Genomic DNA, 19,399 nt, shown 5'->3' with positions numbered 1-19,399 from the left:
AGTATTTATTTTCTTAAAAAAAAAAAAAAAAAAAAAACACAAAACAGCGTTATCATTCTTCATAATCATAAGTCAAACGGATTTGGAACAACATGAGGGTGAGGAAATTATGACAATTAAAACTTTCTTTGAAGAAGAAATGATAAGTGAGCTTCTTGGTATGTATGTATATATATATACCAGTTTTTTATATATACATACCAGTTTTATATACCAAACCAGTTTTTCCTATCTGGGCCGTGTTCCATTGGCCGTTTCGATGAACTGCGAGCGGAGGTATTGTTACAAATTACTCTTGGCAAAACAGCCTATCATTTATGACAATAAGAGGTCATTTTTCATGTCTGACCTTCTGTTTGGGCTGCATTTCTGATCCTGTGTAATTATGTCTTTGTGCTTCAGAATGTGGAAATTTAATCGCCTTTACAAACGGCAGCAGCAGAAAAAGAGTTTTAGAGGAACTACACGACCATTTTAACAGGACAACATGTTTGAATTAGATGTTCTAGCACTGGCTCTAAATGGATTTCTGAAGTGGTTGTTTGTGAGGATTTTCAATCGGACGTAACCTTGAGTCTTTTTTATGGGAGGTCCGTTGGATTTAAGTGCTGGTATAGCATGAAGAGCCTGAATACATGCGTTTCTCTCTCCATCTCCCTCCATCTATCTCGTTCCCCCTCTCCCTGCCTTCATTTCTCTTCTCTCTTCCCTCTCTCTGTCTGTCTGCCTCTTTTTCTCTCTGAAATTGAAAAATCTGTCTCTGAAGTTGTTGCCATTGTCTGAGTAATTAATGGAATGCTGAGAGCGAGGTCCAGGTGCTTAAAGAGTTTTTTTTTTTATCTCTCTTTTTTTTTCTTTTTCCTCATGACTAATAAGGATTGAAAATACACATTAGTGCTTTTGTGGTCCTTCTTTTTTTATATATAAACTTATGTATAATACATGCATTTAAATGAAAGGACGGTGACCTTCGCTGTGTTCCATTTCAAACCCACCACATTTGTTTTGCATGTTGAGGTGAGGTTTAGCATAACAATCTAACTGCTCCTATTTAATATGCATCTATTAATTCGTCCATTTCAGTAGTTGGGAAGTTTGGGTCAAGGCCTCCGAGCATTATTTTAAACTGAGCTAAAAGTTTCTCGCTACATATAACCATGGTCTGATGTCTATTTATTGATGGATGCTGATTATTTATAGGCCTTTACTGTTTGTATCAAAGACACAGGGCTGATATTATTAAATACGTACACTGTAAAAAATGATATGATCAATAAGTTATGACAGCATGTATTTCAGCATATATTTTTTACATTCCTTTAACTTATCAAGTTAAGTTAAGCAGTTTTCAGCTTTATACAAGATTCAACTATTTTTTAAAAGTCAGTTTAATGTAATTTGAGTTGAAATGACTTAAGTTGATTGTACTTAAAAATGTTAGCTGGACTTCATAATTAATGATATGTTAATGAATATTACAATTACGGTTAAAATTCTAAATTCTCTCACTTTTTACTGACCCATGTGTCGTTTCAAACCTGTGAAAAGCAAAGTCAGTTGGGTCCAGTGATGTTGTTTTAGAAATTATGTTGTTTCATTCTATAGACAAAAACACAATTTTCTTTTTTTTTTTTTTCACATGGAAAGAAAGTTATAACAACACGAGAGTGAGTAAATGACAAAATGTTCATTTTTGGCTGGACTAATCCTTGTAAAAGAGAAGTGTGCTTAACTGGATTGAATGTGCACTTGTAGGGTAATTCAAATCTTAAAAAGTATATATTTAAAAATAAATAATATAATATTAATTAAATAAAAGACCACTTAAGTGTAGCCTACTTAAATAGTTCACTTTCAAGACTGTTTATTAACATACTCAAGTGCACTTTTAGAAAGTGCACTTTGTAATAATGACAAATTAAAATCTTTACTTTGAATTACATTTTAAATCATTGTATTTAGGGATGCACCGATACCGATAACCGATAATTCTTTATATTTGAAAGCCGATAACCGGTATATTGGCCGATAAATCTAAAACCAAGTTTTTATATAATTTTTGAGAGCCTGATTACAAAAACAAAAATCTCACCATTAAAAGCCATGTCCCAAACACAAAATTAGAATGTTAATTTTATATATAATTTTATGTAGCCTATATGACAAACTTGCGCTTATTTGTATTTTCTTTTTTGAAGTGATTCCAATCATATTTCAAGCAATTAAAATCCATCATGTTGAACAGTGCGCATCCGAAGTGTCTCAGCTGAAGTAAATAATCCATTATTTATCGGCTTTAATATATCGGCCAAATGTTTTTTCAGGGCCGATAATGTTAATATCAATACCGATATGGTGGCCGATAATTTTAAATGATCTTTTGTCATGCTACTTAGATACATAATCATTATTGTAATTGCAAGTATATTTAAATACATGACAGAAATTACATTAAAGTCTTTTAGTTTATCATAAATGCTTATTGGTATATTCGGCAGTACACTTTCATATTTCAACAACAATATAAGTAACTATGACAGTGCATATAAAGATTAAGTCCTACTCAAGTGGTAAAAAAAATGCTCTTAAGTTCAACTAATTGCATTTAATATAAATTTAAACTGATATGTTCATTTTAATTGCAATTCACAATTCAACTACAGTAATTGTCCGAATAAAACATTCAGTTTGCTCTTAAGTACAGTATATTATTTTAAAGTAGATAAGAAAGTATGCTAAAGTGTACTTCTATTTCACAAGGGTCTGTTTAAGTGAAAAGTGTTGATTACGGCTTTCATTCCATTGCGATTTACTTCCAGGATATATTTACTCATCGTTGTGGTGAAATAATCCAGAGTTAATCTCTTGTTGTCTGTGACTGACTAGCGTATTGATGGATTGAAGCGGTCTGAATGAATCTGCCACAGTCTGTTCTCACAGTCTCTCAGCAAGGCGCCTCTCAAAATAACGGGCTTCAGCACGTCGTGCGGTCGTGTTGGTTTAGGGCTCTTGCCCGAATATATGCTGTCTACACAGTCTATTTTCGATTCTGTTTCTGTGAAGAATTTGGTACAACTCAATGGTCAGTTTTGCTGAACTGTACTATATAATGTGGAAATGCCGTTTTGTACCTGTGTGAGTGAGAATAATTACATTTTGGTTCGGTTTATATACAGAGAAATATCTAACAATGTGGAAATCATATTGTTGATATTACATTAAAAGTTTGAATAAGTTTGGCCACATTTGGAATTGTAGTTAATATAAATTTGAACTATAATACATTTTAATTTAATTGCAATTACCATACAATTAAGTGTCTGAAAACATTACATGCGGATCCCAGTTTGAATATTCTTTTAAAGTATATTATTTTCATAAAAAGTGTAACTCTTTTTAAAAGTAAAAGTGCACTTCTACTAATTTCTTTTTTTTCTTATTTCTTATTCTTTCAGGAGAACTTAAAGACACCTAAAAGCAGACTTCCAAACGAATGCAGTCTGAATGTACCCATGGAGGCCGAAGGAATTTCACCTCAGCAGAACGCCGACATGTGTCTTCATTGAAACTTCTCTGCATCTTGTGTTTTGGTAAAGTGCAGATAGTCTGTAAATGATATCCTTAATGTTTCAACATATTGTGTACATGCTTTGAAGTGAGCAAACTACAATCTAAATATGTTAATTTGTGAAAAACTAACTTAATGCTTTGAATGGTTTACTCTATTTTGTACAGGTTTCATCTTGAATAAGCTAAAATGATTCTTCGCAGTTCATTTATTTTTAGTTTGTCTGCACACTATATTTGAATGAGAGTGTAGCAGGATCAGGTACGTGTTCTTCTGCGTATGTTTTCTTGAATCTGATTAGGAATCTGAATATTCTCTGTATCAAGTGTGAATCTGTTCATCTTTGTATCAGGAAGAAACTGTTGGTCACTGATCATGGATTATTGCCAGAGATTGAAATAAAATGACGACTGTTGGCATAATAGTAATTTATTAAAATATGATGGAAAGATTCCAAGAGCTTGTATGGAAACTCTTTATGGCAAGAGGTGACATCAGAGATGCGGTCTGACTGCGGTTTCCAGCGCACAAACAAGAGAATCCCAATCCAGACATTCAGGCAGGTAAGCAGATATCCAACGCAGCTGCAGGACTTCCGGTGATGGGGAACAAAATGGGAACGAGGGGCACTGGATTCCTTTTAAGATTGTCGGTCTGATCACACACAACACAGTAGAGTCACAAAACGAAGCAAATACAAATCAGTTTCCCTAGAATCGATAAAGAAGTGGCTTAATGTACAAATGGGGGCGTAGATGCCATGCAGCAAATGTTGATCAAAGCAGTTGTGCTTGTAAAAAAAACCTTTTTACACCATTGTTGTCTAAAAGAATTTACATCGATAAGGTGTGTAACATGTCAGAAAGATCACTTTCCTAAAAAATTTAAAAAAAGCATTTGATGATTGGGATATCAAGTCACCATGGTGGTCATTTTCACTGCTCTTTAAATCAACACATGACATTTATTTTCAGGTGTTACAACAGTCACCTCAGCTGTGTTTTTTACTGTGTTGATACTTTTTGACCTCAGATTTAGTAAAGTCAACATGAAATGAAATTTACGACCCAATTTACTTCCTTATTGTGACATATTTCCATGTGCAGCAGGTTATTCAATCAGATACATGTAAAGCGAGACATTTTGGTTTTAAAAAGTGTCCGTTACATGCCAAAATGGAGCTGAATGTAAGTTTGCAATGGATTGTGGGAAACTACTCCCTTTATAAACCAGCAGCACCCACTTTTGAGAAGATTTTATGGGGAAATGAAGGTCAAGTTTGTTTTAAAAAAAAGCATCCTGATGTATGTTAATAGTAAGGTTTCTATTATTACAGTACCGTTTATTATGCAAATGTTAATCTTGATTATTAACTGCTTTTGTTTTGCTTTCATTTGTTTGTTTTGCTTTCGTTTGCTTTTGTTTTGCTTTGTTTTCATTTGCTTTTGTTTTGCTTTCATGTTTGTTTTGCTTTCATTTGCTTTTGTTTTGCTTTCATTTGTTTGTTTCGCTTTCAACTGTTTGTTTTGCTTTCATTTGCTTTTGTTTTGCTTTCATTCGTTTGTTTCGCTTTCAATTGTTTGTTTTGCTTTCGTTTGCTTTTGTTTTGCTTTGCAATTGAATTCTTAACATAATTTTCTGCCCTATAATGGCAGTCCGATTACGAAGAAAAATCTTTTTGTACGAAATAACACGCATTGATAAATTGTGCACAAGACCAAGATAGTGTATTAAGGAAATAAATTGGATTCATTTTGATTTCATGTTGACTTTAACACCAATTTTATATAATACAGTCAAATGAAGGCTTCAGGAAAAACAACGGCAGTCCCCAAGTATCAAAGCTCTCATCCGTTCATTGTGAAGCAAACAGGTAAGTACAAGTGAAGGACAGACGCTGTCTTTGGTATAGAACACAGATGCTATCATGAAAACATTCATTGAAATCTCACGATAGAAAAGATGCACCAGTCAGTCACACCAGATGTACAGCTCTTGATATTTTACAGTGGTAGGACTGATGGGTGTTTAATGTGAATCACTCAATCACCATTTAGCTCCATAACTGCATCTCGTATCTACATTTTTAAAAACGTGCTACAGTAAACAAATACATTTAGTCATGACCCCACCGCACTGTGCAGGAACACATGGATGAAACCAAAACAATAAATTAAGCTTAACCAGTGACGTACATTTCAAACGTAGAACGTAAAAACAGGTGCCCACAGAAACAAGCCAGCACAATAAAATAAAAAAAGAAGTAAAAACTCAGTATTAAGTGAGATTCCTCTCTGATTTAGTGTCTCACGACATAATTAAGTACTGGTCAAGAAAGATGAAAACTGTACACACCTAAGAAAGCAAACAAGAGGAATATAATCTTTGCTGAACGTTCGTTTTTATATGAAATCATTGCTTTGCAATTGAACGCATCACAGTTATCTCCCACATGAATGTAAACACCTCATTTCTTTTCAATTGTATAACATTAATACTTTATATATATATGTACTTTTTATTTTACATATCGTAATTCACATCAGCACGGTTAGCTAGCATGGAAATGAAATAAGGCAAGACTCACATGACTGTGACATCACAAATTATTAATACTGATAGTTAAGGTTGTTTTTTTTTTCTTTCTTTCTTTCTTTTTTGTTCTCTGCAGGCTTTGGTCTTGTGTTGACGGAGGCGGCATTTCTTCATCCTGGCTCTGAGACTGCACTTTATTTACATTCACATTTGTTGATGAACAAATTGCAAAATGTTACAAAAAAAGGTGTGTTGTGAGGTAAATGTTTTTAAGCATTTTTTTTCCCAAAATCAAAGAATAAAAAATGAGAAATTATTTTTGTGTTATAAGTTTTGCATTAATTAAATTAATAAAATAGTTAATATTTATGAATTATTATTTAGCATTTTTACCCCCCAAAATTCTGTTTTATTATGAATGAGCTATTTAATGTATTTATGTAATGTGATGATAATTTACCTAAAAAATTGTATCAATTATTTAATAAAATTAATTTTGCTTTATTATGAATCTTTTACTTTTTAATAATTATGTCATGACAATTCAGCACATGTACCTCCAAAATGATTTTTTTATTATGAATTACTTACATTTTATTCATTACTTCATTTGCAGTACAATTTAAATAATTCAAATCCAAATATTAGACATCGTTTTCTTTGAGCAAAATATAATTTCTCATTTCTTTCTTATGATTTTGAGATGAAATAATACACGGACATGTTCTCGACAGGATTTGTGACGTTCACCATTTTTCCACTTTTGGAGAGAAAACATTGGCAAAAAGCAGCCTCAAAGTGACAAAGAAGAAGAAACGACTGCCAATTAGAAAAAAAAAAAAAAAGAAATGTGTTGCGTCTTTTTTTTTGGTGAGGGGTTGGAATAAAGTCTTTGTGGTTTCCGCAGGCAACGGCTGGTTGTCCGTCTTCCCTCCGCCTACTGGCTCTAGCCCAGCTTGTGTGCCTTAAAACAGACAGAGGAGGGCCACATGGCCAGTCCTAATGGAAACTTTGGGTCAATGCTGGCAAACCAGTCTTAAAAGAGAGCCCAGTTCCTTCCTAGTAATCCAAAACCCTCCACCTTGAGTCTGAGTGTAAAGTGGACGTTTCGATCAGCTGCACACAGAACAAATATCGACCGACAGTCATGGTTCGACAACCCGCGGCCTAGAGGTCATTATAACACTTCATTTCATTTCTTTATCAGAAATGCATCTGCCCTTCGAGCCAAACCGCTTTCAGGTATTACCGTGCCCTCTCCATAAGATCCAAAGCGTCCGTCCCACCGCAAACCCATGCGCATCTGGTCTTTCGAAGGCTATGTCTGGTGATGACGCTGGGCTGAGGTGGAGCTGGGAGCAGTGCGCGATGTGTCGAGACAAGAAGGTCCTCAGGCACGTTTGGCGTGCAGCATCTCTATGAGTAGATTGTTGCAGGGCACGTCACCGTTCAGGTGTTTGTAGTACAGATACTCTTCAGCCTGCAGACTGATGGCCCGGATCTCTGGCAGCCGCAGCAGAAGCTGGCCGAACTTGTCCGTCTGCTGTGGATAGTTGCACATGACGTAGTCCAGCAGTGCGGCGTTGACCTGTTCCTGGACGCTCTCCACCAAGTGGAAGTTCTCCAGGTTCTTGACGTCTGAAAAAAAGATGAGATAAAGACCATTGTATAGTTACTTAAGGGCGTTTTCACACCGGTAGATCGGCTGATTTGTTCCATAACAGGGACTTAATTTGTTACAATGCTTCACTTTCTTCTTGGTACGGTTCGTTTTCACAAGGAAAATGCACCAGGATCAGAAACAAAGGCTACGAAGCCATTTGTGAAAGCAATCCAGTCAAAAGTTTGGAATAATTAAGATTTTTTTATGTTTTTGAAATAAGCCCCTGCATATGTACTCTTAGTTTTTCCATCAGAATTTTTATGCTCTAAATGTGGACATTTTCCTTGTCATGTCTTTAATTTATGGTGTGCTAACGTGTTGAGATGAGCTGCATGTGTTCTTGTGTTTCAGATGATCTGTGGCGGCGGGAGCTGCTAATGAATCCCTGGCGTGTGGCTCTATTTAATCAGGTTTTGAGGGGCCACCTCATGTGATCTTTTATTTATCCCTTTGACCCGGGGTTGAACGGGAGCGTGGTCATCCCGCTCTAGTCCCTCCTAATGGAGACTGCTGGGGTCCGAACGATTGTGAAAGCACTCGGACCCACCCAGCCGTATCTAATGAGCCAGCTGACACTTCTCTGCCTGCTCTCTTTTTCCCTAAAAATAATCGAGACTGCCTTGGCCGACAAAAAAAAAAAGAGGTGGGGGGGAGAAGGGGGAAGTGACTGTAGCAGCAGCAATGTAATGAGGTCTGTAGAACAAGCTGTGAGTCCTTCATGGCGCTGGTGAGGATGTTTGACCCCTGGGTGACACCAGCAGGCACAATCAGGACACGGGAGGGGGAGGGGTTAACCAAAGATGACCAATTACAATTCTCCAGCTCCAGACAATTTAGCCCTTGTGGAAAGAAGTAAACAAACAATGAAGTCTATCTATCTATCTATCTATCTATCTATCTATCTATCTATCTATCTGTCTGTCTGTCTGTCTGTCTGTCTGTCTCTGTCTGTCTATCATCTATCTATCTATCTATCTATCTATCTATCTATCTATCTATCTATCTATCTGTCTGTCTGTCTGTCTGTCTGTCTGTCTGTCTATCATCTATCTATCTATCTATCTATCAGTCTGTTGTATTTATCTATCTGTCTGTCTGTCTATCATATATCTATCTATCTATCTATCTATCTATCTATCTATCTATCTATCTATCTATCTGTCTGTCTGTCTATCAGTCTGTCTGTTCTGTCTATCTCTGTCTTTCTGTCTGTCTCTCTATCTGTCTGTATGTTGTTCTGTCTGTCTGTCTATCTTTGTCTGTCTGTCTGTCTCTCAATCTATCTATCTATCTATCTATCTATCTATCTATCTATCTATCTATCTATCTGTGTCTCTCTGTCTGTCTATCATCTATCTGTCTGTCTGTCTATCTATCTATCTATCTATCTGTCTATCATCTGTCTATCTATCTATCTATCTATCTATCAGTCTGTTGTATTTATCTATCTGTCTGTCTGTCTATCATATATCTATCTATCTATCTATCTGTCTGTCTGTCTATCAGTCTGTCTGTTCTGTCTATCTCTGTCTTTCTGTCTGTCTGTCTCTCTATCTGTCTGTATGTTGTTCTGTCTGTCTGTCTATCTTTGTCTGTCTGTCTGAATCTATCTATCTATCTATCTATCTATCTATCTATCTATCTATCTATCTATCTATCTATCTATCTGTCTGTCTCTCTGTCTGTCTATCATCTATCTGTCTGTCTGTCTATCTATCTATCTATCTATCTGTCTATCATCTGTCTATCTATCTATCTATCTATCTATCAGTCTGTTGTATTTATCTATCTGTCTGTCTGTCTATCATCTATCTATCTATCTATCTATCTATCTATCTATCTATCTATCTATCTATCTATCTATCTATCTATCTGTCTGTCTGTCTATCAGTCTGTCTGTTCTGTCTATCTCTGTCTTTCTGTCTGTCTGTCTGTCTATCTATCTATCTATCTATCTATCTATCTATCAGTCTGTTGTATTTATCTATCTGTCTGTCTGTCTATCATATATCTATCTATCTGTCTGTCTGTCTATCAGTCTGTCTGTTCTGTCTATCTCTGTCTATCTATCTATCTATCAGTTGTCAGTTGTTCTATCGGTCTGTATGTCTGTCTGCCTGGTCTAATTACAATAAATATCTCTAATTTCAGAAACTTTTTTTAAAACTGAATGAACCGATTCACTGAACTTCCAAAAGTTACTGTTTTCTTGCTCCATATTTTCTGTGAGGGAGCTGCGCTCTGTCTTTCTCAGACTGATTATAGACATTACCAAAAACGTCAAATTATAATTGCTTATTATTGTGGCCACGTTTGAACATTAAAACCGAAGCATGGGGAGGGGTTAAAAGAGTCGACTGATCGATGACAATGGCTTGATCTCTTTCGCCCCGAGCAAAAGAGAGGCCGGTTGCGAGGAGAGAATTAACATGTTTGTTTAATTTATCCGCAACGAGAAACGCTTAATCATGCCCTGCTGACAGAGACTGAAAAACGCAGAAAAAACGTACAAGCAGCAGTTATCTAGTCAGGTTGAAGCATCGCATGGTAAGCACTCTTATTTTCTATCTCAACATTTAGCCACTGTGGGACTAATTATCAACTTTTTCTCTCTTTTTTTTCACGAAACAGCCTTAGTGTGCACTAGGGCCGGGATGTAGCCTGCCTCTAAACCCTTAGGTCCTGAGGAATACATTGTTCATTTGACTAGCGCTCATGCTAGACGACCCCACATATCCACTCGCAGACACCCCCAGCACCACCCCTCGCCCTGTGATATGCTGGGACTCTTCTTAATTAGAAAGGATTTTCTAAGTGAAAAAAGATCATTCCACGAGAAATTCATGCCGGCAACCCCCCAAAGCCCTCGTGAGGTTCATTTGTATACTGGCATGGATGCACAAATACATCCAATCTGTATTCGCCATATAGTATGCAAACTCACTACAGTAATGGCATATTGATTACAATTTGTTAGTATGCATACTGCAAATGAAGATATACAAGGATATGGAATTTCACCTCTAATTGTTTAGTCAATGAGCAATTAAATCATAATGCCAAATCTGAAAGGCAAATGATGAATCCATTGATGTTCCTAGCAGACCAATGTCAGTGTAATGAATGACTTCCTGTTGGAAGCTAATCAGAAACAAATATTGTTTAAAAGCAGGGTGATTCAGGACAGTAATGTGTATTTGCAAAAGTTTAAGAGTCTTTTGGAGCAAAGTGTGTAGTTTCAAAGGGCAAAATGTATCTGAACACCCCCTCCCTTTGGGTTTACAGCATGCTGTAATCATATAGTCAGCCAAGCATGTCAAAATTTCATCTTTATTCATCATTAACTTCTTCCAGATTCGCACCAATCAGGAAATGGGGCGGTGCATGAACTCCGCTGACCTCCAAACACCACTGTTTCATCTAAACCAGCCCCTGAAGCTCTGCTCAAGGCCAATGTCCACCTGGTCAATGGTGATAATATTTACTCAGTGTGTTTTACTTTTGTTTAGGTGGTTTGGAAGTATTTAAAAGCTAAATCATCCAAACTTTATTCTCTTTAGCACATCATAATGTTGCATATCAGTGAGCTCATCACTTGTTTCTCCGAGGTTTGTTCTTCCTGACTGAGCCATGTAAAGCCAGGAGAGACGCGAAGGGCTCAGTCTGCTCGTCCCTGGTCACCTCGGACTGCTATGAAAGGGAATCAAACAGGACTGGTACAGTTGGGGATATATTAAGTCAAATGTAAGCCCTTCATAGAGGCGCTGAGCAGGTAGAAGAGACGTCCCATTCGCCCAAGGATGGTTTTGACGCCGCACACTCGATGTAGGGAGGGAGGGTATAAAACGCCTTAGGTGTAATGAAATAAACACGAGAAGCTGGGGCAAACGTTTCTTGTTACAAATGCTAGCTGAAAGGCACTCTGTCTGCTCTTAAGGTGAGGGAAAATATATTTACATCTGCTTATCTTTTGGCACAATCACTGTCAGCTAGCAGGTTCAGGGTGTGGGCTGAACCAACGATAATGATCATGATAAAACTCTCTGCGTTTGGAAGGTAATATAACTGAAACGGGTTCATCAACAGTTTGCTGTGTTTACTCCACCTATCTGTTTGTCTATCTATCTATCTATCTATCTATCTATCTATCTATCTATCTATCTATCTATCTATCTATCTGTCTGTCTGTCTGTCTGTCTGTTTATCTATCTATCTATCTATCTATCTATCTATCTATCTGTCTGTCTGTCTGTCTGTCTATCCATCTATCTGTCGGTCTGTTTGTCTATCTGTCTGTCTGTCTGTCTGTCTATACGTTTGACTATCTATCTATCTTTCTATCTATCTGTCTGTCTGTCTGTCTATCTGTCTATCTATCTATCTATCTATCTATCTATCTGTCTGTCTGTCTGTCTTTCTGTCTGTCTGTCTATCTATCTATCTATCTGTCTGTCTATCTATCCATCTATCTGTCGGTCTGTCTGTCTATCTGTCTGTCTGTCTGTCTGTCTGTCTATACGTTTGACTATCTATCTGTCTGTCTGTCTGTCTGTCTGTCTGTCTATCTATCTATCTATCTATCTATCTATCTATCTATCTATCTATCTGTCTGTCTGTCTGTCTGTCTGTCTGTCTGTCTGTCTATCTATCTATCTATCTATCTATCTATGTCTGTCTATCTATCCATCTATCTGTCTGTCTATCTATCTATCTATCTGTCTGTCTATACGTTTGACTATCTATCTATCTATCTATCTATCTATCTATCTATCTATCTATCTGTCTATCTGTCTATCTATCTATCTATCTGTCTGTCTGTCTGTCTGTCTGTCTATCTATTTATATCTATCATTTTGAGAGGCGGATCATTTCTGAACAGCCAAACAGGCTTCTGAGACTCTGTCGACTCCTTTGTGAGTCCGTCTTTATCTCAGCACTATGGCCTCTGAGCATCTCTATATTTGTATTCAACACATTTTCATGCCAGTTTGTGATTACATGCGCAGAACTGGGGAGGTGCGTCAAGCTCTTCTTGTTTATAATAAAGTGACAGAAAATCATTCAGGGGTCAAGTATCCCCCCGAAAACTCTACCTGCAGACCAGATCCTGCCCATAGTGGAAACCACACACCTAATGAGGTCATTAAAGCCAAGACTCCATCAATATCTCTCGTTTCCCTCCTCCACCCCACCCCTTTTTCTTTTTTTACAAATTTGAATTAATAATTCAACACAGTGCCTGGGGATGTATATTTCCTGAGTGAAGGACAGTTAACCCATAGCATGATTTCTTTCCTCCTTTTATTTATGTTTTAATTTTTTTTATATTCATGTTTGATCATTACAGTGTTAGTCATGCAATACTGTATGTGTTGACCCAAACTGTGATGTGAGAATTTGTAACTTTTTTTCTCCGTTTTTGTCTCTCTCTCTCTCTCTCTCTCTCTCTCACACACACACTCACTCTCACTCGCATACTAAATCTGCTTCTATATTTTAAGTGTAAATTCTGGATTAATTAATTCCGCTTAGAAGCTGCAGTCTTTACCTTGAGGGTAACGTTACATGACGTGTTTGTAAGCTTCCTGTCAAAGCTAAGCTAATTTGTGGAGCTTTAACTTAACTACTGGCAAGCTGGATAAAACTAATAAAATATCATCATGAGATGTGATGTGCTCAGAGATTAAATACCTATGATCAAGCACTCAATCATATTATACTGTATATATAAATCACTTAATATATTCTCTGGACAAATATATGTAGATATATATGCCACATATATGTTTTGAATATATTTGCATTACGCATATACGCATTAGCTAACCACAGTGTTGTCACATTTCAAAATGTGCGTATGTGTTGCATTCTCAGCAATGCCTTAAGGGGTGCTATAGCGAGTATTAGCATAAACTTCTAACGTTTCTTTTCTCTTTCAGGTCAGTTACTGTCATGGCAGAGGAACAATTTAAAGACAATCTCGCTGAGCAAGCTGAATGGGAATAATAGCACATCTACACGAATGGTGCTAACATTTAAAGGTAATGCTGTCACCCCCTACATGCTCTAACGTGTTAAGCTTCTCCTCCTTTCCATCATTTCCTGTCCTCAGTCACATTGTCTATACAGTCATTAAAATGGAACCCTTCCAGAAACATAATAGTTCGAGAACAAGACAGTCTCCAAGCATGGAAAACACCAGGAATAGACAACACCCCACTCGCCCATACTTCCCAGCATTCCCACTGTTGACAGACAACACACGGCCATTGCCTGTGTCTCTTAGTGACCTCACGTCTCTCCTGCCATTCTCCCCCAAGTGAGACAATGTTTAGATAAATTCTCATTTCTATATTTGTCCCTGAAGTGTGACACCCGTCCAGCCTCATGCCATCCGCGCAGGTTTATGTTACAGGAAGACTGATGATGGGGCATTTTTTTTCCAATCAGAAGGCGGTGCAGGCATTCCACAGCTTTGTTGCTTTAAATACAATGATGAGGGGAGGAAGGAGAGGTGGATAAAAAGGAGAACAAGACACAGGGTTGCAGCACCTGTCGGCTCATTTGTGACGTCACGTTTAATAGCGCTCTCCGGTTACAGGGGACGGTTTTAGGGCTTAGCTGCTCTCTCGTGCGCCACGAATCATCACTGGACACATGAATGTCTTTGTGATACTGCTTTTGACAGATGTTTGATTTCAGTATATATTTGATCTGTTGAGTCACAACTTTTAAAGTTGTGTCTGCGAAATCAATTTTAAATCTAGATCACTTTTAATGTTAATGTATGACTTGGTTTACTTATTTGAAGAATTGTTGTGATCACAGTTTTTATGTATTATAATACGTTACAATTCTAATTATGCAGCTCTGATTGGCCAATTGTGGCATTCTGCAACAAAAAAATATAATTTTTTTAATAACACTAAACAGTACAATTGACCATTGTTCCAGGCAAAAATGTCAACATCAAAAATAAGGTACAGCAAAAATGTAAAAAAATAAAATAAAAATTATTAAATTTTTTGTACTTTTTTATATTATGCATATACGTTTTGCTTTTTTGCCTTTTTGTAATTTCATGCAGTTGACACTATATATATATCGATACATACACATCGATACTGAAATATCTAAAACGCTTCCAATACTAATTTTCCAAAAAATTTGTCATGACAGCTCTCTCTGACAGCAAGTTGACACACAAACCTGCCTCCATTCACTCACTCATTCCTTTTGCTCCTGATGAATATTGTTGCTGTTACAGGGCTTGAATTTCGGCGTGGAATTTTTAATTTTTTTTATATTTTACACATTCCCGCAGATGTTGTGCACAAACCCAAAGTGCGCGCACATAAAGCCGACTCTCAGTACTAAATTGAGTTATTTTTAAACAGAGAAATACACACAAAATAATGTCAAAATGTCCCCGTTTATTTCTGTTTCTAAATCATGAGTCTTTCTCTCGGGTGTCTGTTAGATCACACTGGAGTAGAGAGCACTATGAATTGTTCTTCACGCGCACAGTAACTGAAATTTACAACTGTTAAAGGTGCAGTGTGTGATTTTTAGTGGTGAGGTTTGCGAATTGCAAACAGTCAGTCACTCAAGGCCAATCCTTCAAATTGCAAACTCGAATTAGAAGCTACGGTGGCCGACGTAGGATCGGAAGATGTCGTCGTCTGAGTCAGCAGAGAGTAGCAAGTCAAGCAATGAGGTTTCTTTATATTATATTTTATATTAAATTATATTTACTTAATTATTCAGTAAAACCACATGTTATTGCGATTATTTTTACTTGTTCATCATTGTGTTAGTCTTTTATTCACTGACTTTACCATAGCCTGTTTCCATGCTAGTTAGTATAAGATAAGAGCTATGGATAAGAGCATCAAAGCAGCTAGGTAAGGGGAAATAGCTAACGTTACGATGTCCGAGGCGTCGTTCAGACAGCATGTTTTTCTCCACGTCTGCAGAGTCAGGGACAACCTGAGTATTCTGCTGCGTCTTTTTCTGCTGCTTCTCATTCAAGTTAGTGACGAAACGCACTCTGTAGCGCTGTTTGTTCGCTGTCGGCTACAGTAGAAACATGACGTCACGATATGTCGACCTTCATAGAAGGGGGTGCCCGCGGTTATGTAGATATAAATGACTCATTCTAAGGTAATACAAACATAACGGTTCATTAAGTAAGGTCTTTATACAACACTGAAAACATAGTTATGGATCTTATATTGCATTTCTGTCAATAGATCCTCAGAAATATTACACATTGCACCTTTAAAAGAAAAGGATATAACTGTTGCATGGATATGACACTAGATATACACTAAGCATCAATATCTCTTCCCCTTGTTTTCTGCACTTTTTAATGCGAAGTGCTGCACGCAATGACTCCATGTTGCTTCAAGCGCATCATTCTGCGCACGGGATGTGCATAAGCCTCTCTGGCGATCTATATTGAAGCCTTTCATATTAGGCCTATAATACTTTTGCCCAGTGAAAGATTAAGATTATTAATGGTCTTTATTCTGTCCTATCTATCAAATGTTGTTGCCTCATGAAAAAGCTGCGCTATACATTTAAAATAAATGTCTTTTCATTTAATAGCATGTAAATACATTTATTTGTTTTTCATCAGTGTATTTTATAACAATACAAAGAGCAATGTGGAACATTTGATCTTTTATTTGTTCAAAACTAAATGGTTTTTGTTCTCACTATAATGCTGCTGAATTATCCACTAACCTCATTCATAATAGCATTTTAATGAAACGAGAGAGCGCGTCCGCAGTGATACAAGAGATGTGCGCTGTTATAATGCGTTGCTATTGACAACGGTCATACAATTTAACGTGTATGCTTAAAAAAAAGAGATGAAAATGTTCAAAAAGAAGTTTTAAATTTTATTTGTTGTTTGTTGATTTCCAAATATAAAACTTGTTGAAATGGTTTCAGTGTGCGTATCAGTTCTTTTTGAACATTTTCATCTCATTTGAACAAAACCGTGATAATATTGATAATCGTGATAATTTGGGTCACTATAATCGTGATATGAAATTTTCATACCGGTACATCCCTATGTCAAGCCCTGTGTGTGTATATATATATATATATATATATATATAACAAATCACACAAACAGCTGGCAAACTATTCAGACAGTACTATTTTCAAGGGGCATGTCTGCTCAGCTGTGTAGTGTATGTTTGCCCCGAGGGCTCATGGGGGCTGAGAGAAGGGCCTGTGTTTACCTTCTGCTGTGACCGGGTCACTTTTATATGTCCAGAACTCTTTCTATGAAATCGATTGAGAGATGACAGGCCGGGGAGAGGGGGAGTGTATGGTGGAGATTGTGTAACGCCCTTATCTGTGTTTGTGTGCAATGTTTAAATAAGACCGGGCAGCTCCCTGATCAATAGACACATCCTACCACGGCAGCGCCGGCTCGCGCCTCCTCGGCCAGATTGGCTCAGCAGAGAAGGTCCCGGGCTCGCGGGCAGACCTGAGAGGATCTCGTGGCATACCCTGAGAAATCGCAGGCTTTAATTGGCATGGAATAAGGAAGCGATGCACCCGCGGTGCAATATTAGCAGCCATAGACGAGCTAGTAAGCTAGAGAGACCTCAAGAAAAAAAGGTCACGTAAGAAAAAAAAAAAAACTCAGATATGCACAGGCAACAACAACAGGGCCCCTTTACAATGCACAAAAACGCAAAGCACGGCACCGGTGAGGGTGAATAATGAACTTCAGCCCATTGATCGGAAAAACAAAGCCTGTATATGTTTGTCCCAGCAGGACCGCAGGTCTCATAAATCTTTAAGGGTGATCTGTTTTTGCCACGGCGTTCCTTTTCAAATGCATCCCTTTCGATTCATGTGATAGACAGAAACGGCGAGCTATTATTATTTTATAGCACGCTAGCTCATTATACTTTGAAATGAATTTGTGTATTGCTAGTTAAAGCTGCGAGTGATCGCTAAAAGTGCGAGCTATGAAATCGAATGCAAAATTCCGGCACATTACGGATATTGATAGTTGTTGTTAGCGGTGAATCTTGTAGCAACGCAGGCCAGGTATCATAAAAATAGCACCCAAGCGCTCTGTTCTGGGGCAAATATCTGCAGGAACAGCCGGAGTTCATATGATTGATATTTCCAGTGCAGATATCACTTAGGAAACACCTGACATGAGTGGGGCATGTTTCGGGTCTGGCCTGCCTGCTAAGTACTGGAGCGTGAGCCAGCTAGCGTGTTATGCAGCCAGTAATAAAAGTTGCTCATTGATTTTCTGTTGTTGCTTGTAACAGTTAATGTTGATACATCAATAGCTAAAGGAAAGCACAGGGTTTAATAGGAGGCTGAAAATGTGGAAATATGGGAGGCTCGGGTGTTAAATCACAGAATCTATCCCCCAGATCGATAAGACAGTTACAGCAAGTGTCCCTCTGCTTTCCTAATGTTTTATAATAAACTGACAGCTTGTAATAAGGCTCTGGCAGAGGCAGAGGAAGAGAGGAATCCGACGGGACAGAGGCAAGAGTTGTGAGACGGAGAAGGAAAACAAGTACCTATAGCTCAGTGTATTCTCAATCACTTCATCCAGGCCTTTTGTCGAAGGAAAATCCAGCTGGCCTGCTCTTTCTGAAAGTGGGGAAAACTTTTACAAACAATTCACGGATACGCTTTTCACCTGAGGCGGGTTTTTTAGTGCCAGATGCAATTGTATTCTGATGCGGTGAAGTTTTGCTGGTAAACTGGAGCGTGTATGACTTGGAATCGGAAAACACATCATTCAGTCCTACCTTTCCAGCTAATATTTTGGGTGATGTGATTGTGCTTTCAGTTACATATACCAGTGTTGCTATTGTTAACTAAAACTATTAAAATTCAAATTGAAATAGAAAATAAAGTATAAATATTACATGAAAAACGTAAACTAAAATTAAAGGCAAATTAAAAGAAGTTGAAGATGAAGTATTATCATTACTATAAAGCCGTCAAAATATTCAATCAAAACTAATACAACAACAAAAGCACACAATTACTGAGACTTAAATACAATAAAATAAAATAAAAACTGACCCTTTACCAGTGTAATGGTGACATTTTACTGCCACGCTACAATAATGATTATAATTTTTTTTTTAAATAAAACATGGATTACTTCTCAGAATTTCGAATTTATACTCAAAATATTACTTTTGAATGTTATTAATGAATGACTTTATTCACGTAAAGGCCTATTTTCTCAAATTTTCCTCTTTTTTTTTTTTTAACATGACTTTAAAATGCTGTTGTACAGTGTAGTACTCTCTTAATACCATTCACCACATTTGACCATACTTAAATCCATTCAACAGAAACTGAAATTATAAAGTCTGGGCTTAAATCTGATTATAGATTTGAGCTTCAAGTATAACGATAAAATCACAATGGGAAACTTCTATCTGTCAGGAGTAATACACCCAAAAAGAGTTCATCTTGACTTTATCAAGAGTAAATCCATAGATGTAGATTCCAATCCCTACGTAACACTTGGCGACGTTACTTATCTGAAGCGTTTGTAGACATTCAGATAACCACGCTAATAGCTAACGATCGGCAATCACACATAAAGTTGTTTGCAATTT

The 19,399-nt window shown here is 37.2% G+C and overlaps 1 protein-coding gene across 2 annotated transcripts in view; it reads right to left on the bottom strand.

Moving 5' to 3' along the window:
- Positions 1 to 6,237: 6,237 nt before the first annotated feature.
- nr5a2 (nuclear receptor subfamily 5, group A, member 2) overlaps positions 6,238 to 19,399 on the bottom strand; it is a 57,863-nt gene continuing 44,701 nt past the window's right edge. For both annotated transcript variants that reach the window (XM_084116678.1, XM_084116679.1), the window contains one exon: positions 6,238 to 7,741. In XM_084116678.1, the coding sequence (XP_083972804.1) occupies positions 7,494 to 7,741 (248 nt within the window). In that variant the 3' untranslated portion in view covers positions 6,238 to 7,493. The remainder of the gene's footprint in view (positions 7,742 to 19,399) is intronic.

The sequence above is a fragment of the Abramis brama genome (genome assembly GCF_963993115.1).
Source record: "Abramis brama genome assembly, chromosome: 6".
In the NCBI taxonomy this organism is placed as follows: Eukaryota; Metazoa; Chordata; class Actinopteri; order Cypriniformes; family Leuciscidae; genus Abramis; species Abramis brama.
This window is presented reverse-complemented; position numbering and strand designations above follow the sequence as displayed.